The sequence below is a fragment of the Motacilla alba genome, chromosome 5, assembly GCF_015832195.1.
Source record: "Motacilla alba alba isolate MOTALB_02 chromosome 5, Motacilla_alba_V1.0_pri, whole genome shotgun sequence".
NCBI lineage: Eukaryota > Metazoa > Chordata > Aves > Passeriformes > Motacillidae > Motacilla > Motacilla alba.
Window position 1 is genome coordinate 361,118 of NC_052020.1, and position 17,876 is coordinate 378,993.

Here is a 17,876-nt window from a genome sequence, read left to right on the forward strand (position 1 = left end):
ATGTGTACCACTTACCATACATTTTGCCTTCATCTGATAAGATGATTTTCCTCCTCCCACACGGTGGATAGATAGCTAGAGCCTCCTGGAAGCTCTGTTCAATGTCAGGGCTCCAGACACCTTCTGCGTCGTTGTCAATAGGTTTATCTGCAGAGTCACTCATTCTTTCGATGTCTTCGGCAGGACTCTCGCTGCCGCTCCAGCTGCTGGGCTCAATGGTGCTGGCTGGGCTCTCCAAGCCTAAGCCTGGAGTCTTCAAGGGAAGAAACCTGCAACACAAACAACCAACCCAAAGAGGCATTAAAGGCATGGAACTCCAGGCAAACATTTCTGCCTGCTTCTGATGCTAAGTGAGCTGCAGCTGAGCAGTAACAGCAGTAGGGCGAGCACGGGATGCACCCAGGAAAAGTGAAAAATTAATAACCATTCTACCTCAAACCAGCAGAGGTGGAGCAATAAGGCTGTCAGAAGGGGAGCTCTGCTGCGTTTTCTGTGTGCAATTACATGAGGGCATAGAGAATCAGATTATTTTTCACAAGTAGTCCAAGTGGGGGGAAACTCTCCAGCCACACGGCACCTGCCTGAAGACTGGCACCCTTGAAATAAAGAGGCAGATCCTCAGGCAGGGGGAAATCAGAACATTGCTGCTGGCTGGAAGGGGAGCACACCGATTCATGCCAGAGTGACCACCAGAGCTTAAACCATTTGAACCTAAAAACAAAAGCAAAAACTATTGTGCACATTCATCCGGATGTCAGTGGATTAAATGGAATTATAGCAGTGATGCCACAGCTCAATGTAATTAACTGGAAAAAGCTTTAATTTTCAGATGTTACCCAAATAAATAATACAATCAGAATCCAAGCTACATACAAAAAGAAATCTTTAAAACGATAACACCAGAGCAAGGAATTACAAGAGAAGATATATATGCTTTGCCTGATTTTAAAGGTCTCTGTCACAGAACCATAGCAGAACAAAAATTACAAGCTTCAAGTTGCTGAATCAATTTAATAAGAAATAATTTAATATAGCTGCACCTGCTCACACCAGCAGAGCTGCAGATCTGTCAGTGTTCCTTTTATATTTTTGAGAGAAATACAACTCTGCTGTAAAGACTTGCTCCAGGCAAAAAAGCTGCTACACCAGACCACGTTCACCTCTGCTGTAATTCTTCGGGAAGTCAGTGAAATAACACCAGGAACATATTTGGCTCAACATGTCTGGGCATAATGCAGGTTTATCGTGAAAAAAGGAGAAGTTTGGTGACTCTAACTGATCTAAGTGGATGGGAGTGTTCGAACATGCATGCACGAGCTGCATACACAGTTAAAAATCCAGTTTCCTGGCTGAACACTCAAACCCCCTAAACTATAAGGTTTTTATTCTGCTAGGGCAGAAGAGAGGGGCTTTCCCTTGCACAGACCTCCATCCTCCTGCTGATATGCCTCTCACCGGGGTCTCAGGACGTCATAAAACTACAGGTGGAAAGCAGCAGAACAGCATTCACCCCACGGAGGCAGAAGGGGAGGGTGTACGTGGAAGGCCACGACACCTCTGACTAAACACCTTTGGGCTGGAGAACTGCCTGAAAGAGGAAATATTTACAGCAGCCCTCACCAGCCAACCAATCACCAGAGATAACCAAAACCTGACGGTCCGGTCCCTCGGAGGCCACGGTGTCTTGCAAAAAACCAGAGCTGCATCTGGGGAAACTGGGAGCAGCTCAGTCTCACAAACCAACATTACCAGTCTGACATCCAAAGCACAGGGTAGTTCCACTTCTCCAGGCTCCAACGGGAGCTCAGGGGGATCAGTACGTGTGAAATGGGTGCCCACGAACTCGATTTCCCCTGCTTGCCCATCTCTACAGACAGGCATTTCTGGACTTGGGCATTTCTTGACTGGTTTGAACATTTCAGCACAGATTCCAAAAATGTTAGTGCGTCCCCACCCTGACAGCCAGGCTAATCACTGTCTCGAACGCCTTTTAATAACTGATAATGAGGGAGCAGATGGATTCACAGGGAACCACACACGTGTAAGTTGGTGAGAACTCTGGCCAAATGCACCACTTACTGTCCGGGAAGTCCAAAGGGCACAACATTTTTAAGTTGTCATCACACAAAAGGAGATGCAAACCTTGGTAAAATAGGGGAACCCCATCCTTCATAATCCTCAGAAGGCTGAAGGGTTGATTCAACCCCTGGAAGAGTTGAATCTTGTAAGCAAGATTTAGCCCAAGCAGGAGCACATCTTGGAAAACTACTGACAAAAATAGTCACGTCCACTTAAGCCTTCACAGAGAAGGGGAATCTTTGGTAAATGAGAGGTAATTGAATGTTGATGGGGATAATTAGGGGGAGGGGTCAGTTTTATTGCGATGGTGCAGGGGAAAATGGCTGCTGGAGGATTTATTGGCCTCACATGACCGAACCACAACGAGCATTTCACCAGAAGACGGCAGAGGGTGGGACACATCACTGGCTCTGTTTTCCACAGGTGACTACAGCAGGAAATCCTTCCCCTCCCCGAGCCCGTGGCTTGCATTGCACAGCACAGCCACGGGCAGCATCTGCTCAGCTCAACCACCCTCTGCTTACAAAACCTGCCACAGTCATAGCCTCAAGTCCCATTATCATCTCACAAACCAGCCCTTGTTATTACATTTTATCCTGAAATAATAATTAAAATGCACAAGGAACACAGTGAGGCTCTAAAGTAATTAATGTTACTTGATAGTCGTGTCATATCTTGCGTTGTGTTTACCAGTGAATTTTCACTTACGTGCTATCTCCCTTCCCATTCCTCTTTACCTACTTGGATATCATCTTGAGGCACTCATAGCTGCTATTCCAGCCTCTAAAATGTAAGATAACCAAGTGTTCCTTGTAGAACATCTGTACAACAGGGGCGTGGAGCAGCCTGCTGGAAGAAAACCTCTCATATTAAAGGTTATTTGGAGCGATTTCCATTTTGGTGAATGCTGACACTGCAGATCAAGCCAGAGGGCCAAGGAGGAAAAAACCTTGTATTACAACTGCTAAATGGCTCCCTCTTACTTCAGGAAAAAAATGAGCTAACTCAGTTAATCATTTCCAGCTCAGCTCTATGTATCAAAAGGCAATTCCACCTCCTCCTCAGCTTGAATTCTAAGGACTCGGCTGCGATGAAAAACTTCAGACCTGTTACGCTGGAGTTCAACACGATGATCACAAATAACACAAGCTGTCAACAGATGAGCTTTTTTGCACGTTTCTAATGAGCTATAAATCTCACATGAAAAATGTCAATTTACAATCCGCTATAAAATTATAAAAAACTTTAAAAAGTGAGCCTACTTTATATTAGTAAACTCCACATCTTGCAATGCCAGCTTTCAGCAGAGGAAGCGCTGAGCTCCTGGGGCCAATTAGCCCCACCTCCCCTGGCCAAAATCAGAGACTGTACACATGACAGATCAAGTTGAAGAGACCTGTATGTGCTTTTTATCATGTTAACTTTCAGAGAGCCAATTCCCTGTTTGCACTTTCTGTTAACAAAATTAAAACACATCAACACTACCTAGAAAACCAACCAAGCAACCAAAAAAAAAAAAAAAAAAGCCCCAAACCCACAAAAAATAGAGAAGAAAAAAAAACCCCAAAAACACGAACAACAACCCAAAGCCAAAAGATTTTGGCTCACCTTTTTGTACATTCTGCGATTAAAGCACACTGCTGCAGTTTAGGTGGTCTCTCTTCAGAGTTTTCCTTTTAACACCAGCCTCACACATTTCAAGACAGCTTCCCCTGTGCATAAAACTCTTTTAGCTGCAAACCAAATGCATCTGTCCTGCAATTGCTTTCTACTCTGTGCAGTTAAGTCAGTTCTAAATATATCTGTTTCCCTCATGCAGTCATTAAGACGCTTCTCCTCTGCGTGATGGAGGTATGTCCCCCCCGTCAAACAGCACAATGTCACTCCTAGGAACAGAGAAACCATTAGGGGCAACAGGGGATTTTATAAACACGTTTTATAGCCAGGCCATCCAAGACAGCTTGGTGAGCTACGAGATATGACTTACTGTCATTATGTTCGCTCACTGCAGCAACTTGAAAAATTACTTTAAAATCTCAGAGAAAGGAGGCTAGCTGTTGTCAGAGCCCATCAAACCAAAGTGTTTAACTCAAACCAAATGGTAGCCTGCAACTGCTTCACAAGGGAATGGCTTCTTTACCTTTACCAAAACATTCTCTTATGCCTTTCCCTTTATGAGCAATGCAAACCTGGACTTGCCCAGAAAGCTGCTGCTCACAGACCAACACCTGAGATCAGTGGCTCCTCACAGGAGCGTAGGACAAGTGCAGATCTACGGCCTTGACACTCTCATAACCTTCAATATTTGCACAATGAACTAACATGGAAACGCTCTCTTTCAAAAGTCACTGGAGCTGGGTCTTATTTTACAGTGTCTTCCAAAAGTTAAGCTGTTTTCTCTGTTCATTTGATTAATTTACTTCCTTGAATTTCAGTGTGCAGGTACCGAGCCTTCTGTGTACCATCAGACAACGCCTGGAAAAGGATGAATGCTCTGCAGATACTGCAGCAGGAACCCAGGAATGACTGAAAACACGCCTTGATTCTGAGAGCTGTCTGAGGAAAAAGCCCATTATGTCTCCCAAGTCTTCTAAACTGTGTCTGCTCAAAGGGGATCAAGTGCAGGTACTTCTGAGACTGAACACCAGTGTGGTTATCCACGCTGATCTTCTCACTATAAATAGGTGCAGATTGCTACCAAATCGTTCTTACAGCCAGATCTATCTTTCTAAAACATGTCTTTCAGGAAAAAACCCCCTTAATTCTTGAGGTGGAGATTTCGAGTGTTGAAGGGGTAAATTACACTTTTAAGAATACATTATATTTTTAGTTCATGAACAACCTCATCTTAGCCTCAGTTATGTAAAAACAATGGAGCGAGGAATCCAACAAGCTTTTTATAAACATTAAGAGGGCAATGAGCAGATGAGTGCAAACCAACTAATTCTAAATTTGCAGATGGCAGATTTTCTCTGAAGGCTTGAAAAGTTGCAGGCCCATGGGATTTTCCTTCTGCTTTGTTCAGCAGTGCAAATCCACAGCTGGAGCGCCAAAGCTCTGGAGAGGATCCAGAGGAAGAAAGTTATCAGATCTAGAAAACATGACCTACCAGGAAAGGAATTGGGTTTGTTTAAATTTAGAGAAGACTGATGTGAGAAGATAACCACTTTCAAATAAGGAAAAGGTAAGAGCAAAGCAGAGAAGCAGCTCTTAGCCATTCCTACCAAGGACAGGATACGAAGCCAAGAACTTGAGCTGCAGCAAGGAAAGCACAGGTCAGGCACGGGGGGATTGCTCTGACCCCACGCACAGCCACACTCCACAAGTGATCAGCTCTGGGGGCACTGGGGACCTGCTGGGGCAGAGGTTGCTCCAGCAGGTGACACAAGCATTCCTTAGGAAGCAGCTCACACTCTGTGGGGCAGAGGCATGAACTCATGATGCCATGAGACTGAGCAGTAAAAGGCCCCAAGAGAAGGGAGCCTGCAGTGGGAGCACATCCTAGGCCAGGCACGGGGGAATCCAGGTGCCTGAGAGACTTCCCAGATGTCCCAGTGACCAGACAGCTTTGTCAGCTGCAGGGCAGAAATGCAAGCACAACCAGGCTTCCTCTGTGGATGCCCGAGGAGCTCCTCTGCCCTGCACAGCGCTGGACACTGCTGCAGGAGCACCAGGGGCTACAGCCACCTGTGAGGCAGCTTGTCAAGGCAGCCAGCATGGGAAGGGAGAGCAGCCTGGGGAGAAGGCTCCATCCTCTGCTGGTGCTGTCCATGGGAGCTTTGGGAAGTGAGGCTGCCTCATCCCCAGACACCCTATTCTACCACACATCTGCTGAAGCGGCTGACCCTCCCTACCACATCCAGATTTCCCGAGCTCTTTCTGCACTGATTAAAGTAAACCTGGAATTGGTGGGAGGCCTGAATTTCTCTAGGATTGTATCTTTCCACTTTGCCAGTGAAAGTATATTTGCAGTTCTTATGCAAGCACGTAAAGAAATTACTTTTTTATTTACAAACAAATTCAGAGTGGATTTTGTAGCTGTGATGTGTAACTGTGTATGGATTTTTATGATTCTCTGAGGCATTCAAATGGCATTACTTTCAGGAAAGGACTATATTTAAGACCCTTTATATATAATTTCTTCTTATGAGGAATGGATATAGCACAATACGAGGAATACAAATGTAAATAATTTACAGAGCATCCAATGGTGAAATCATTAGATTAAAATTACTTCATATTGTATTTTTGTTACAAGTTCCACTTATCAGCAATTATTCCCTCTAAGAAGAAAGAGCACAGGAGAGAGAGAAGCAGCCCATTTCTAGGATAAAGTATTCCTTTAAAACTCAGTTAGACTAATTCAGCCATTCGCATTTGCCACTGAAATGAAAAAAAAGGAGGCTTACTCTGACTGTGAGAACACTTCAGGAAGAAATCCTGATGCTTTGCTTTCCTGGTGATCAAATACTTGCATGCAGTAGTGCTTCCATGTCCTTCCTAACGTTCATATAAACTATGTTGTCCTAAAACTGAATTTACCATTTCCGGCTTGGGATTCAAGCTATTTATTAACTGCCAGCTACCTATTTCAGCTTTGGGATCTGTGCAGGAATAACATGATCAGTCCAACTGCACCCACAGAGCACCCCTGAAAGGCACACGGTGGTTTTTGCCCGAGGTGAGTGCGTTATGCAGTGAATTTGGATGCACTTCCTTCTCCTCAACTAGCACGCTAGGGTACAAATAGAAGTGGTAGGAGGACAGTGCCATGCTAGTGTGTAAAAAAAGCGATGGTTTTCTTTTCTTTCAACAGAAGTCTGAGATTTACACTTCCACAAATCATGAGGAAACTTACTGAACAAAGGGTGACTTAGACCAGCAAGAGTAGGCAGCATATAGGCCTAGATGTGAAATTAGGATTATAGGAACTATTTATAAAGAGAAACAATGCATTCTCCTTGAATTGCCTTTTTTTTTTTTTTTTTTGCTTTTAGAAACAGATTACTCAGCAAAGAGTGGGTTGATGCTAATACATGGGAATTTTTCCCGTTGGAAACAGCTTTCATCTCTGCACTCTTTATGCAAGTGAAAAGTCTATTTGGTGCCACTCTGAGAGCTTCATTTATTTATTTTTCCAAAGGCTGCTTTTGTTGATAGATATAATTATTGTCATAAGGATGTTGAGTCATTAGCTCCAACCCAGTTTTCTTGTCCATTAGTTTTAATTTCATACCATTAATAAAATGGTCCATCTCCTCAGTGGGGAAATGACTGGATTCTGCCTGTGCCTACACCACGCTCACGGGCTCGGGAGGCTCTGTGCTCTGTCACCAGGATGCCTTCTGCAGGCAGCTCCAGCTTCGAACCATGAGCTACTGGGCTAGTGACCAGCAATCCAGCAGGCCAAGGTGCTTTCTAAGTGGCTGCACATCACTGGTGGCCCATGGTCTGTGCTGATTGCCACGTTACCAGCGGGGAGGTGAATGTCAGCATACCGCTGGTGGATCCCTATCTCATTAGGGCCACAGCTGCTCCAGATACAGCCCCTTCCCCATGTGATACTGGAGCAGCCACACTCATCCTAGGTGCCAGTGCTCATTTACACCCAGCTGGTTTCAATTATAAGGGTGTTCCTGGGATTTAACCCAGCTCCAACACCGCACTGTGGTGGCAACCAACAAAGATTATTCCGAGCATGACCTGGCGCTCCGCGGAATGAAGCACAGGGAGCAGCACCACGTCTGGCTTGCTTCTGCTGATTGCCAGCAGGAAGCAAAGGAAAGGATAAAGCATTTACCAGCTCTCGGAAGGAGAAGCCGTTCTTCCTGCACTAACCCAGCTGCTGTCTCTGCAGCTCCTGTCACCGTGCTCCTCTGTCACCCAGCGGGGCCGGCTCAAGAGCGGCAACATCCACGGCCAGGGCAACAAGTGGGCTGCTCTGCTCAGCCCAGCTGTGCTCCAGCTGGGACTTCTTCATGGCAAAAGCTGCCAGACTGTGCACTGGGGACTACCAGTATTTCACTCATTCACCAGTGATCCAGCTCTGAGAATGATGGTCCGTGGCCGAGGTGGGTCTGCCCGTTTGGTGCAGGGGGCTCTGCTCCCAGGGCAAGTGAAATAGCTTGGGCTGGCCAAGGGCCATCCTTTGGCACTGGAAAATGGTCTGTAAGAAACATTCCCAGCCCCAAGACCCGTAGGTGGAGGTGACAGAAGGTCCCTCAGGGCAAGGTCTGCAGCCAGTGCTTTGCTTGGGGCATGCACATGGGGTGTGTGTCTGGCAGGGCACTGTGGTCCATCCTGCTGCCAACACACGTGAACAGAAAATGAAAACTAGTATGTGTGACTGTCAGGACAATAAGGTTTTTTGGCGTACAAGAACTGGGAAATGGGACAGAAAAATGGGCGCAGTTCTTGCTTACATGTAACAACTCTATTTCTTGAATGCCTTCAGTTGAGTCACCCTGTGGAGGCTGAGGCAGGGGTTCAGTGTGCACAGAGGCTCTGTGCCTTCCCAGCGGCTCCACAAATTGCCAGTTACAGCATAAAAGCCCAAAAGAAAAGAGACACCGGCCCTTCTTCAGCTCCAGTGCTGTCCACCCCTCCATACACACAGCTTTGGGATCCAGACCTGGATCCAGGCACAAAACCACTCAATACCATGGGAACCTTCCATCTTCTGCATCTACTGGTGCTTTTCCCATCTGTCCCATCTACCTGGGAGTAGATGAATGATGCAAATGCAGGCCGTGGCTTTCACATGGGCAAACAGAGGATCTCTTCCTTGTAGTTTGCTGTAAATGCCTTCCCACAGGCATCACGGAGCAATCATTTTCATTTTGTACCCCAAAAGCCACACTGGAACTATTAATGCCACCTACCAAGTGCTATAAATACAGAATGAGGTACACCCTTGATCTCTGCTGTGTTACTAGCTTCCTTTTAGGACCACATATGAACCATCGCTCACACAAATGATGGACTTGGCAGCAAGTCACTCTGTCTAGATGTAGCTCTGAAACTCAGTTTTCCCCCCGACTCCCTGAGCCTCACTAGTTTTGTTGGAGTTCCCATGTCACACATTTGCAAAACCAGGTGGAATCCTTCACATTCATAGCTCCCTTACTCTATTTCTGGCACATGACTAACTGGGTTTGTACTCCAGCTTTAGATTTTTCTCTTTTCTTTCTTTCTTTTTTTTAATGACTTGTTTTCAGGAAGAAAGGGTTTTTTTTCCCACAATGGCTGCAAAAACATGAGAGTTCACTCTAACAGCTCTAACAGCTCTGAGTGAGGTGGGGAAAGGGACAGAAAACCACCTGCTTGAACAACTTTATCTAAGTTCAGTCAGGAAAGGGAAAACCAATGCTATTTGAAGGGTGGTCCAACATCTGACTGGTTCATATGCAACATAAAACTGTCACCTATATAAAAAATATTTTATATAATGATTTAAGTATTCTGTTAAACAGGTACAAAAAAGGCACAGTAAAGTAAAAGGTTCCTTCATTTACTCAGGTGCATTTGTTTAAACAAGAAACAGCCACAAAATTAACCCTTTCCCTATCCCAAGCTGAAGAAGGTCCCTTCTTTCATGAAGCAGGAGAAAAGCAAATTTTGGACAAGCTGCAACCTCCAACTGGCCAAAGACACCCCTGGAATCCGGTGCTGGCACCTTTTATCCCTCAAGCCCACTTGTTCTGTGCCTTGCAGATGTTATACAAACACTCCTTTGTGCAAGTGCAAACACACGCACACACAGACTTTCTCAAACATTTGTTGGAAGAGCTAAATTGCCACTGAAATTCATTTTACAAGTTTAGAAGCTCTACCCAGCACTCTGTGAGCTCTATCCCTCTAAAGCCCCTACAGTGAATGTGTCATGCTTACCTGAATGTGCTGGTTTTGTACCAGGCAACACCAGGAGAAAACCATTTTATTCTGCTTTGGTGTTAGTACTTGAGCTACAGCCCCGGGCTCTGATTCTGACAACACAGAGCCATTTTATACATATGAATAATCACTCCAAGTTTAATGAAGCTCCTCACATCTCCATTAGCAATTGTTTTGGCTGCAAAAAGGCCCTGCCTATCAGCCCTGGAGGAAACAGAGGAGTGATGATACTGGGAGGCTCCCTTCGGGAAAGGCTGTGGTTTTCTGGTGATGGGACACAGAACGGCAAGACAAAAAGAACCCCAACAAACCGGAAGGGGTGAAATCACAGCCACAGCCCTCCACACGGCTGAGATTTAATCCCAGTTTTCTGGCCTTGTTCTCACCAACTCTAAACAGAAAGGGATTTCAGAAACCAGCGTGTGAGACCGGACAGGGTTGGGGTCCATGTCAACCAGTCACAACACATCTGCAGTCTTCATCACACGCCAGCGCTGCAAACCCACCTTGGGTTTTTGTCTATACAGAAAAATCAAAGCAACAATTTTGTTTGCAAGTGCAGTAGCTGTCAAATAAAAGTATTTTAACTCATTTTGTTTTCCCAACTGCTAGCAGTGGTGTTTTGGGCAAATTACCCGCCAAATTAAATTTTAAGTCTGAGCTGTTTGTCTGTCTGTTACAGAGGAAGCTTTCTATGCAAGGAAATGAGCATTACTAACAGAGCACTTCTACACTGCAGCTCCTTCCTTCCATCTCACTCTTGCCTCCACACCTGTCCTCCCACGGGTGGGGAATGCATTGGCTCACCAAAGTCCATATGTCTGTTTCATAGAGACAACGGCAGATCTGTGGATTGCACTTTGCCCATAAGGGAAAACTTATTTCTTGCGTCTCGTTTAAGACGAGAATTAAGGACGCTTTTGTGCAGCAGAACTTGCATCTTCTGCAAGGGAGTAGTAGAAAACACTTTCCTGCTGAGATCCTGAAACAATCCCAAACTGTGGCAATCTTTAATTGCTGGACACAAGTAAAACCTGCAATAACTGGCTATAGCCTTTTCAAAACTCAGTATAATAGTTATGCAGTTATTCTGTACTTCTCTTGTAGTTATTGCCTGTTGAGGAAGCAATTTCTGTCTTAAGCTCAGACTTAATATTTCCAGTCTATTTCAACTCCTTGTTCACTGTAGTTTAATCCTGCTTCAGGGGGTGTCAATCTTCCACAAAAATAACTTTGCTGGCAGCCATTAGAATTGTGCATTCACTGGACGCCAGTGGTGCTAAAGAAGAGATGTCTGGGTTCAGGCAGCAGAAAACAGAACATCAAAAAAAACCCAAACAAAAAGCACAAGCCTAGGGACTAATCCTGAAGAGAATTACCTCCTGGACTTTAAAAATCTCAAATTTAACAGAAGCAGTGATTTCACAGCACACTCATTTCTGCCACAGCACCCCTTCCTCCCCGGTGCTCACCATTCCCATTTTCATGGGCAATCATCCATCACCTGCCTCAAGAACAGCTTCCCCGCCCAAGACCCTGCTCCTGGCTCCCAGCTCTGACTCCAGCCCTGGGTGCCCCTCTCAGGAGCGTCCCATGAAGTTGTGATGCCTCCTGGAGAGGCAGACACCATCACCTGCCCTGGATCTGCCTGAGCTCAGCAGAGCCTGGGCCGCCTTCCCCTGCTGAGCCGCCCAGCTGGAGCTGGCCTGGCTGGACTCACCCAGCCCCACGGGGAGCTCTGGGCTGGGACTTCCACCAGCACACATCCTGGCAGAGAGGAGCCTCTCCAAGGAGATGACAGCCTTGTGGCAGTAGGAAAATACATTAAATTCTACAGATTCCCCGGGGAAAGGAGACTATACAACGAAATGCCAATAATGTTTTCAAATGACAAAAGGAAAGTGCCTCTGCCCACAGTGGTAAAAAACACCTTGCTAAAACCAGCCAATAGTTGAAATTTCTGATATAAATCAAATGCCTCTAACACATTCTATTCTCTCTAACACACACTAATACTCAGTATCTGAAGGTTACTATCAAAATCTGTTTAGGAAGAACAGTTAATGCTCAGGCATGCACACAGTTCTATTCAAAATGTTTAGTCAAGCTCAGAAGAAGACCAACTCAATTATTTATACATTTAAATTATGTTCAATCGCACTAGCTCTTCAAAATCACCTCTGTGTTTCCTAAAATCTACACACAAGTGTTCCTTTAAGGCCATTTATTGTAGTGAAAACTGAGCACCTGTGGCATGGCTTCTCCAGAATGTTTCGAATTATAGGTTCAGGGTGGCTTCATGTTGACAGCTGAGACTTCAAATTTCACCATTTAATTCACCACCACCAAACACCACTAAAACCCTGCACTTTTTTTTCTTTTTAAACTTCGGGCTGCAGTCTTTTCAGTCCTTGCAGGGCCAGCCTCTCTTTAAGCCAGAACAATTCCTGGACTTGCAGGGTAAGCAAACGTCAGAATGGGAGATCTGGCCACCAATCCTGAACTACTTAGTGTTCTTGCTAGTGAATCCAACGCTTCAAGAAAAGCACCAGAGTGCTCTTGGTTCTCCTCCTGCTCAGCCACTGATCTGCTGTATGGTTCTTTAAGCCTTTCTGTGCTTTACCATTTGTCACACCCTCTTCACTGAGCAGCTCAGGCAGGTTGTGATGCAGCAGCCTCAAACCTTACTGCTAGTTAAATCCTTGGAAATCTCAGGCAAATATATTTCATTTGACTATTTCTGCTATTATTAATATTAAATGAATACAAATATGAAGGCAAAAGTGACCCAGGCAAAAAAGGATGACCCAGAAAGGGAATGAGCCAGCAAATAACCCAGAGAAAAGAAATTATTTTGGCTTTCTTCCTGAGAATAGCTGTTGGTTTCCTCAAATGGCATTTTTAAAATTTTATTTGAAAGCATTAAAAAAAATGCTGATGAACATTACAGTAGAAGCAAGCTTGGCTTTTGGTAGAGAAACATCATGACTTAGAGCCAAGGACTTATTTTTCACATGTGAATTATTTTTTGAACAGCATTTCCTGGCTCAATGTCACTGCACCACAGATAGATATGGCAGCAGACAAGTGTATGAGACTTTAGATCAACAAGAGTGTTACTTTTACAATGAATACATTTGTAGTCAGAGCTCAAAAATGGGTTTATTTCTGCTGTGCATGAAAGATGTATTGCACACTGTTTTATTAATACACTTTGCTTCTTAAAATGGAATGTAATTCAAATTTTCTGACATTGCAGCTGCAATTTGATGGTTGGGTTTCCTAACCACGTGGATTTACAGCAACAAACTCTTCAATTTTCTTTCCCCATCTAGCTCACCTTTCTGCCACCTTGATTTATTTCTGTTTCACAGCTGTGCCTACCAAATTATTCTTGCTCTCACTCCACACTTTTCCCTCTCTTCCTGCAGCTGATCCAAACTAAAACACAAATTTTCTGGGAATGTGAAATTAAAGAGCACTCAGGGCAAGAATACAATGTCCAGAATTGAAGGGAACAATTTACCAGAGGGTGGGGGGAGCAGCCTGAACACTAGAGGCTCAAACTAAGAAAAATTTTAAAACTCTCAGCTCTGATTCCACCATCAGCAGCCACTGCAGCACACCAGGAGCTCTTCTCTTCCATGGGATTTACCCACCTCTGGGATTTATAGCACTAACCACCATGAGCAGCAATTGCTTGAGTTACATAAATAAAGCCCCAAATACTCTCAAAATCAGTGTTGCTGCTTTTAAAACTGGCGCCAGAAAACCCTGGTAGCACAAACATTATCCCAAAGGCAAACCAATCCAAATCAACAATGAAATCCAGACCGAAGCAGAGAACAAGGGCACGCACCAAGGACCAGCAAAATTAAATTAATGGGTAAAATAATGAAGAAAACCCAGGGAGCCTGCCCTCAGCTCCTTCCCCTCCCCAGAGCAGCCCAGGTGTGAAGGAGAGCTGGGTGCTGTGCCCCATCCAGCAGAGAGCTTCCCTTTCCTAGTGTCTCACAGGCATGCAAAGGACGAAACCGCAGCCCTGTGTTTATGTGTGAATTACTGAAAAGTCACTCAACCTTCAGCCACATCCCCACGGATTGAGCCTGGGCTTCCTTAAGCCTCTCAGAAAGGGAGCTGAAGCAAACCCCCTGGCTGGTGTGCGCTCAGGAGTATCCATGCCCTGGGAGCCTGGTGGGGACGCTGGGCAAGGGACAGGCTCCGGGGGAGCAGCAGGGTGTGCAGACTGCAATTACAGGGACGCTGCACTTCCAGGGCAGCCCAGCTGCCAAGCCACGGAGATCTGCAGCGATAACAATTATACTTAAAAGCCTCACTACACGTCTGAATGCATTTACACATTCTCCTTTTACTCTCTATTTATTATTAATGGCAGCTCAGCTAATATCAAGACCCCAGTGTGTTTGGCACTGCAGGTGCACAGAAGGGCAGCAAGTTCTTGCTCTGAGGAGTTTACAGCCTAATTATAAATGACAGCAGATGGAGGGTAAACATTGTGAGCCCTTCTGCTTTTCATTAGGAAACTTAACTCAGGTAACCATCTATAACCAGACAGAAACAACTGCACGTTCAGTCATGTGCCACAGCCCAGGCTGCAGGCATATCCCAGTCAGTCTCACACACTGGGTGACAGTGGCCACTCCCGGGACAGAAAACTGGGTCCCAGGAGATCGGGGGCTTTACAGACCACCGCCTGCATGGAGATTTTGCAGGAAGCAAACAGGAAAGCACGCATTTAAATCCACATCTGTTCACCAAAGGACTTTATGTGTAAGCCCAGGACATGCATCTGATGGCATTTTACCCTTCCTCATATTTTAGGTGTCATTCCTGAGTCCGCCTTACATTAGCTGCCTATGTAACTTCATATTGATCACCTGTGAAATCACTGAAGTCACAGGTTGCCCTTACAAAAAGAGGAGGCTCCACAAAAAGAGGAGGCTGTAACTGGTAACTTTTGTCCACCCGAGGACCATACTGGTAATTCACCAGGAAGGCGCAGCCTCGCGTGTTTTACACGTCTTGGAGCTGCTGCTGCAGCAGCAGAGCCACAGCAGAGGCGCCAGGCTCTGTGGGGCCGAGCTGCACACGGACATTTGAGGACCCCTCAGCTGCAGGAAAGCACTGAGGACAGAGCTGAGCATGCAGGGGACAGCCCCCGTGGACAGCCCAAAGGTGAGGATATACAATAATACTGCACCGAGGCCCTGCCAGGAGTGGGTTCAAGTCAGCAAGGAGGCCTGTGTCTTCCAGAGCGCAGCTGAGCCTCGTGCCCTGGGAGGCAAACACAGCTCTCCCCTGGCTGAGACGGCCTGAGCAGGATGTTTTTGCACTGAGCCCTCTCAGAGGCCATGCCTCAGTGCTGAAGGGCTCCAGAGGCCCACCAGCTGTGCTCTGGATCTCAGAGATTAATGTCACGCTGAGACTTCATCTGCTGTGTTTCCTACTGCTTTGCAAGATTTGGACCCTGGCTTTGCAGCCTGCCTCGTAGGATTGGCAGCTGGCTGATCCCTTCAGCGGCCCCGGGAGGACACCCTGGGAGCTCCTCCCGAGCAGAACCTCCCGGGCAGAACCTCCTGAGCAGAACCTCTATGGGCAGAACCTCCTGTGCAGAACCGCCTGAGCAGAACCTCCTGGGCAGAACCTCTTTGAGCAGAACCTCTTGTGCAGAACCTCCTGAGCAGAACCTCCTGAGCAGAACCTCTATGGGCAGAATCTTTTGTCTAGAACCTCCTGAGCAGAACCTCCTGTGCAGAACCTCCTGAGCAGAACCTCCTGGGCAGAACATCCTGGGCAGAACCTCCTGAGCAGAACCTCTTTGAGCAGAATCTTTTGTCTAGAACCTCCTGAGCAGAACCTCCTGGGCAGAACATCCTGGGCAGAACCTCCTGAGCAGAACCTCTTGAGCAGAATCTTTTGTCTAGAACCTCCTGAGCAGAACCTCCTGAGCAGAACCTCTTTGAGCAGAACCTCTTGAACAGAATCTCTTGTGCAGAACCTATTTGAGGAGAACCTCTTTGAGCAGAACTCCTGAGCAGAACCTCTTGTGCAGAACCTCCTGTGCAGAACCTCCTGGCCAGAACCTCCTGGGCAGAACCTCTTGTGCAGAACCTCTTTGAGCAGAACCTCTTTGAGCAGAACCTCCTGGGCAGGACCTCACGCTCACCCTTGCTCACAAACCAGCGACCGTCAGGTGCAGGAAGGGCCAGGCACCACACGTGCCCCTGGAGCCACGCAGTGCCACAGGGGACTCACAGCCCCCAGTTCAGAACAAGAAGTGGATTTGCTAACACGAGGTACCGAATCCTGGCGCCACTTCCCGGATCTGACAGAAAATGGGCATGGAAAGTTCAGATTCCCACAAGGGCACACAGCTGTTTCAGGAAGCCAGAAGTACCTAGCAAGCTACTGATTACCAGCCTCTTCCATGTGGAAGAAAGGTTATTTATTGCACCACACTGTGGGGATGACTGCATCAGCAAAGAGTCCTGGGCTTCAAAACCATTTTGTTCCCGTCAGTAAATTCACAAACAAGCCATAGAACAGGAGCAAAGGTCTGATACCACCAGAACCAAACTCTTTCTGGTCATTCTCTGTTCTCAAACAGACGAGGGCTCGCACAGGAAGATGGGCAGGTCTCCCCAGGAGTCCCAGCCCCCAGGGTGCAGATGCAGGCAGCTCGGTGTGTGTGGAGGGCTGGCTTCCACACGCAAGCTTCTTCTTGTGGAGCCTAAACAGGGAGTCCAGCTATTGTTCTGGAGTAATAGTACAAATTCAGGATACATTTCGCAGCACAAAAGGGTGAGAAAACCATTTTGCTACTGCAAAAAATAAAAAAGTTTCCTAAGAATTGCACAATTAATCTTCTCGGATTTGGTCCTGTCAAACATAGCCTGTGTGTCTTATGGAGATTCTGCAACCTTCTTAATGCCACAGCCACTTGAAATACCAGGAAAAAAAGGAAGACAGCTCAGCAATAAATACTTTGTATTTCAGACTTCTCCTTCCTAATGAGCAAAATCCTTGAGCCAGGCTACAGGAATGATGTACAGGGGCTGCAGAAACTCTGAATGCCTCTTGAGGATCCTGATGATTCTCCCTCAGAGAAACCACCATGGATCAGCTAAAGAAGAAATTTGAGGAGGAAACTGCTTCATGCCCAGATTACACTCTCCTTCCTAGATATTGTACAGAGGGGGGAAAAAAGGTTTATACCCTTGGAAGACAGAATAATAATTTGAATTATTATTCCACCCAGGCAGCATCAGGATTAGACAACTGATGTAGAAAGCAAAAGATTTGAGGATGGCTTGAGGCTTTACCACAGCAAATTTATGGCAAATATTGAAAAAAATCCTCAAGTCATCCTTGACTCTTCTTTTCCTTTCTTCAAATTATTTCAGATATCCCATCAGGCCAGGGGAGAAGGCAATGAGTACATGGGCACTGGTGACTTCAAGGCTGCCTGCACTGCAAATCAGCACCAGAAAAAGAGGGTGAAATCTCAAAGGCAAGGAGGGTGCCTTCTATCTCTAGATTTTCAGGGGCTCCTGTCTCTGCTGTGACACCCCCAGTGGCAGTCCAGGACGGATCCAGAGGCAGAGGAGCTGCTCTCCAGCAGCTGTGGCTGAGAGGGATTTCTCAGCAGAGCTGCACGGCAGCACTGGGGCATGCAGATCGAGGAAGCCACAAGTGGTTTCTTGTTGCCCTGCACCCTCCACTACATCAGTCAGGAGCTGGCAAAAAACCTTCCCCTCTGGCTTCCTCAGGCTTTCAGCATATTCCAAGCAGGGGAAGGGCACCTTGGCTTGCAGCCTGGCCTGCTCTCCCCCCCTCTCAGGTGATGGAGCTCCTGAAGGACCGTGGGGCTCACAGCACCAGCC

The 17,876-nt window shown here is 46.4% G+C and overlaps 1 protein-coding gene across 8 annotated transcripts in view; it reads right to left on the reverse strand.

Moving 5' to 3' along the window:
• The window catches only part of TEAD1 (TEA domain transcription factor 1), a 154,665-nt gene that overhangs the window by 100,307 nt on the left and 36,482 nt on the right, over positions 1 to 17,876 (reverse strand). For 7 of the 8 annotated variants that reach the window (XM_038139442.1, XM_038139449.1, XM_038139447.1 and 4 more), the window contains exon 3: positions 16 to 269. In XM_038139442.1, coding sequence (XP_037995370.1) covers positions 16 to 163 — 148 coding nt within the window. In that variant the 5' untranslated portion in view covers positions 164 to 269. Of the gene's footprint in view, positions 1 to 15; positions 270 to 3,687; positions 4,056 to 17,876 lie in introns of those variants that run through there. The other variant, XM_038139443.1, reaches the window with a different exon arrangement.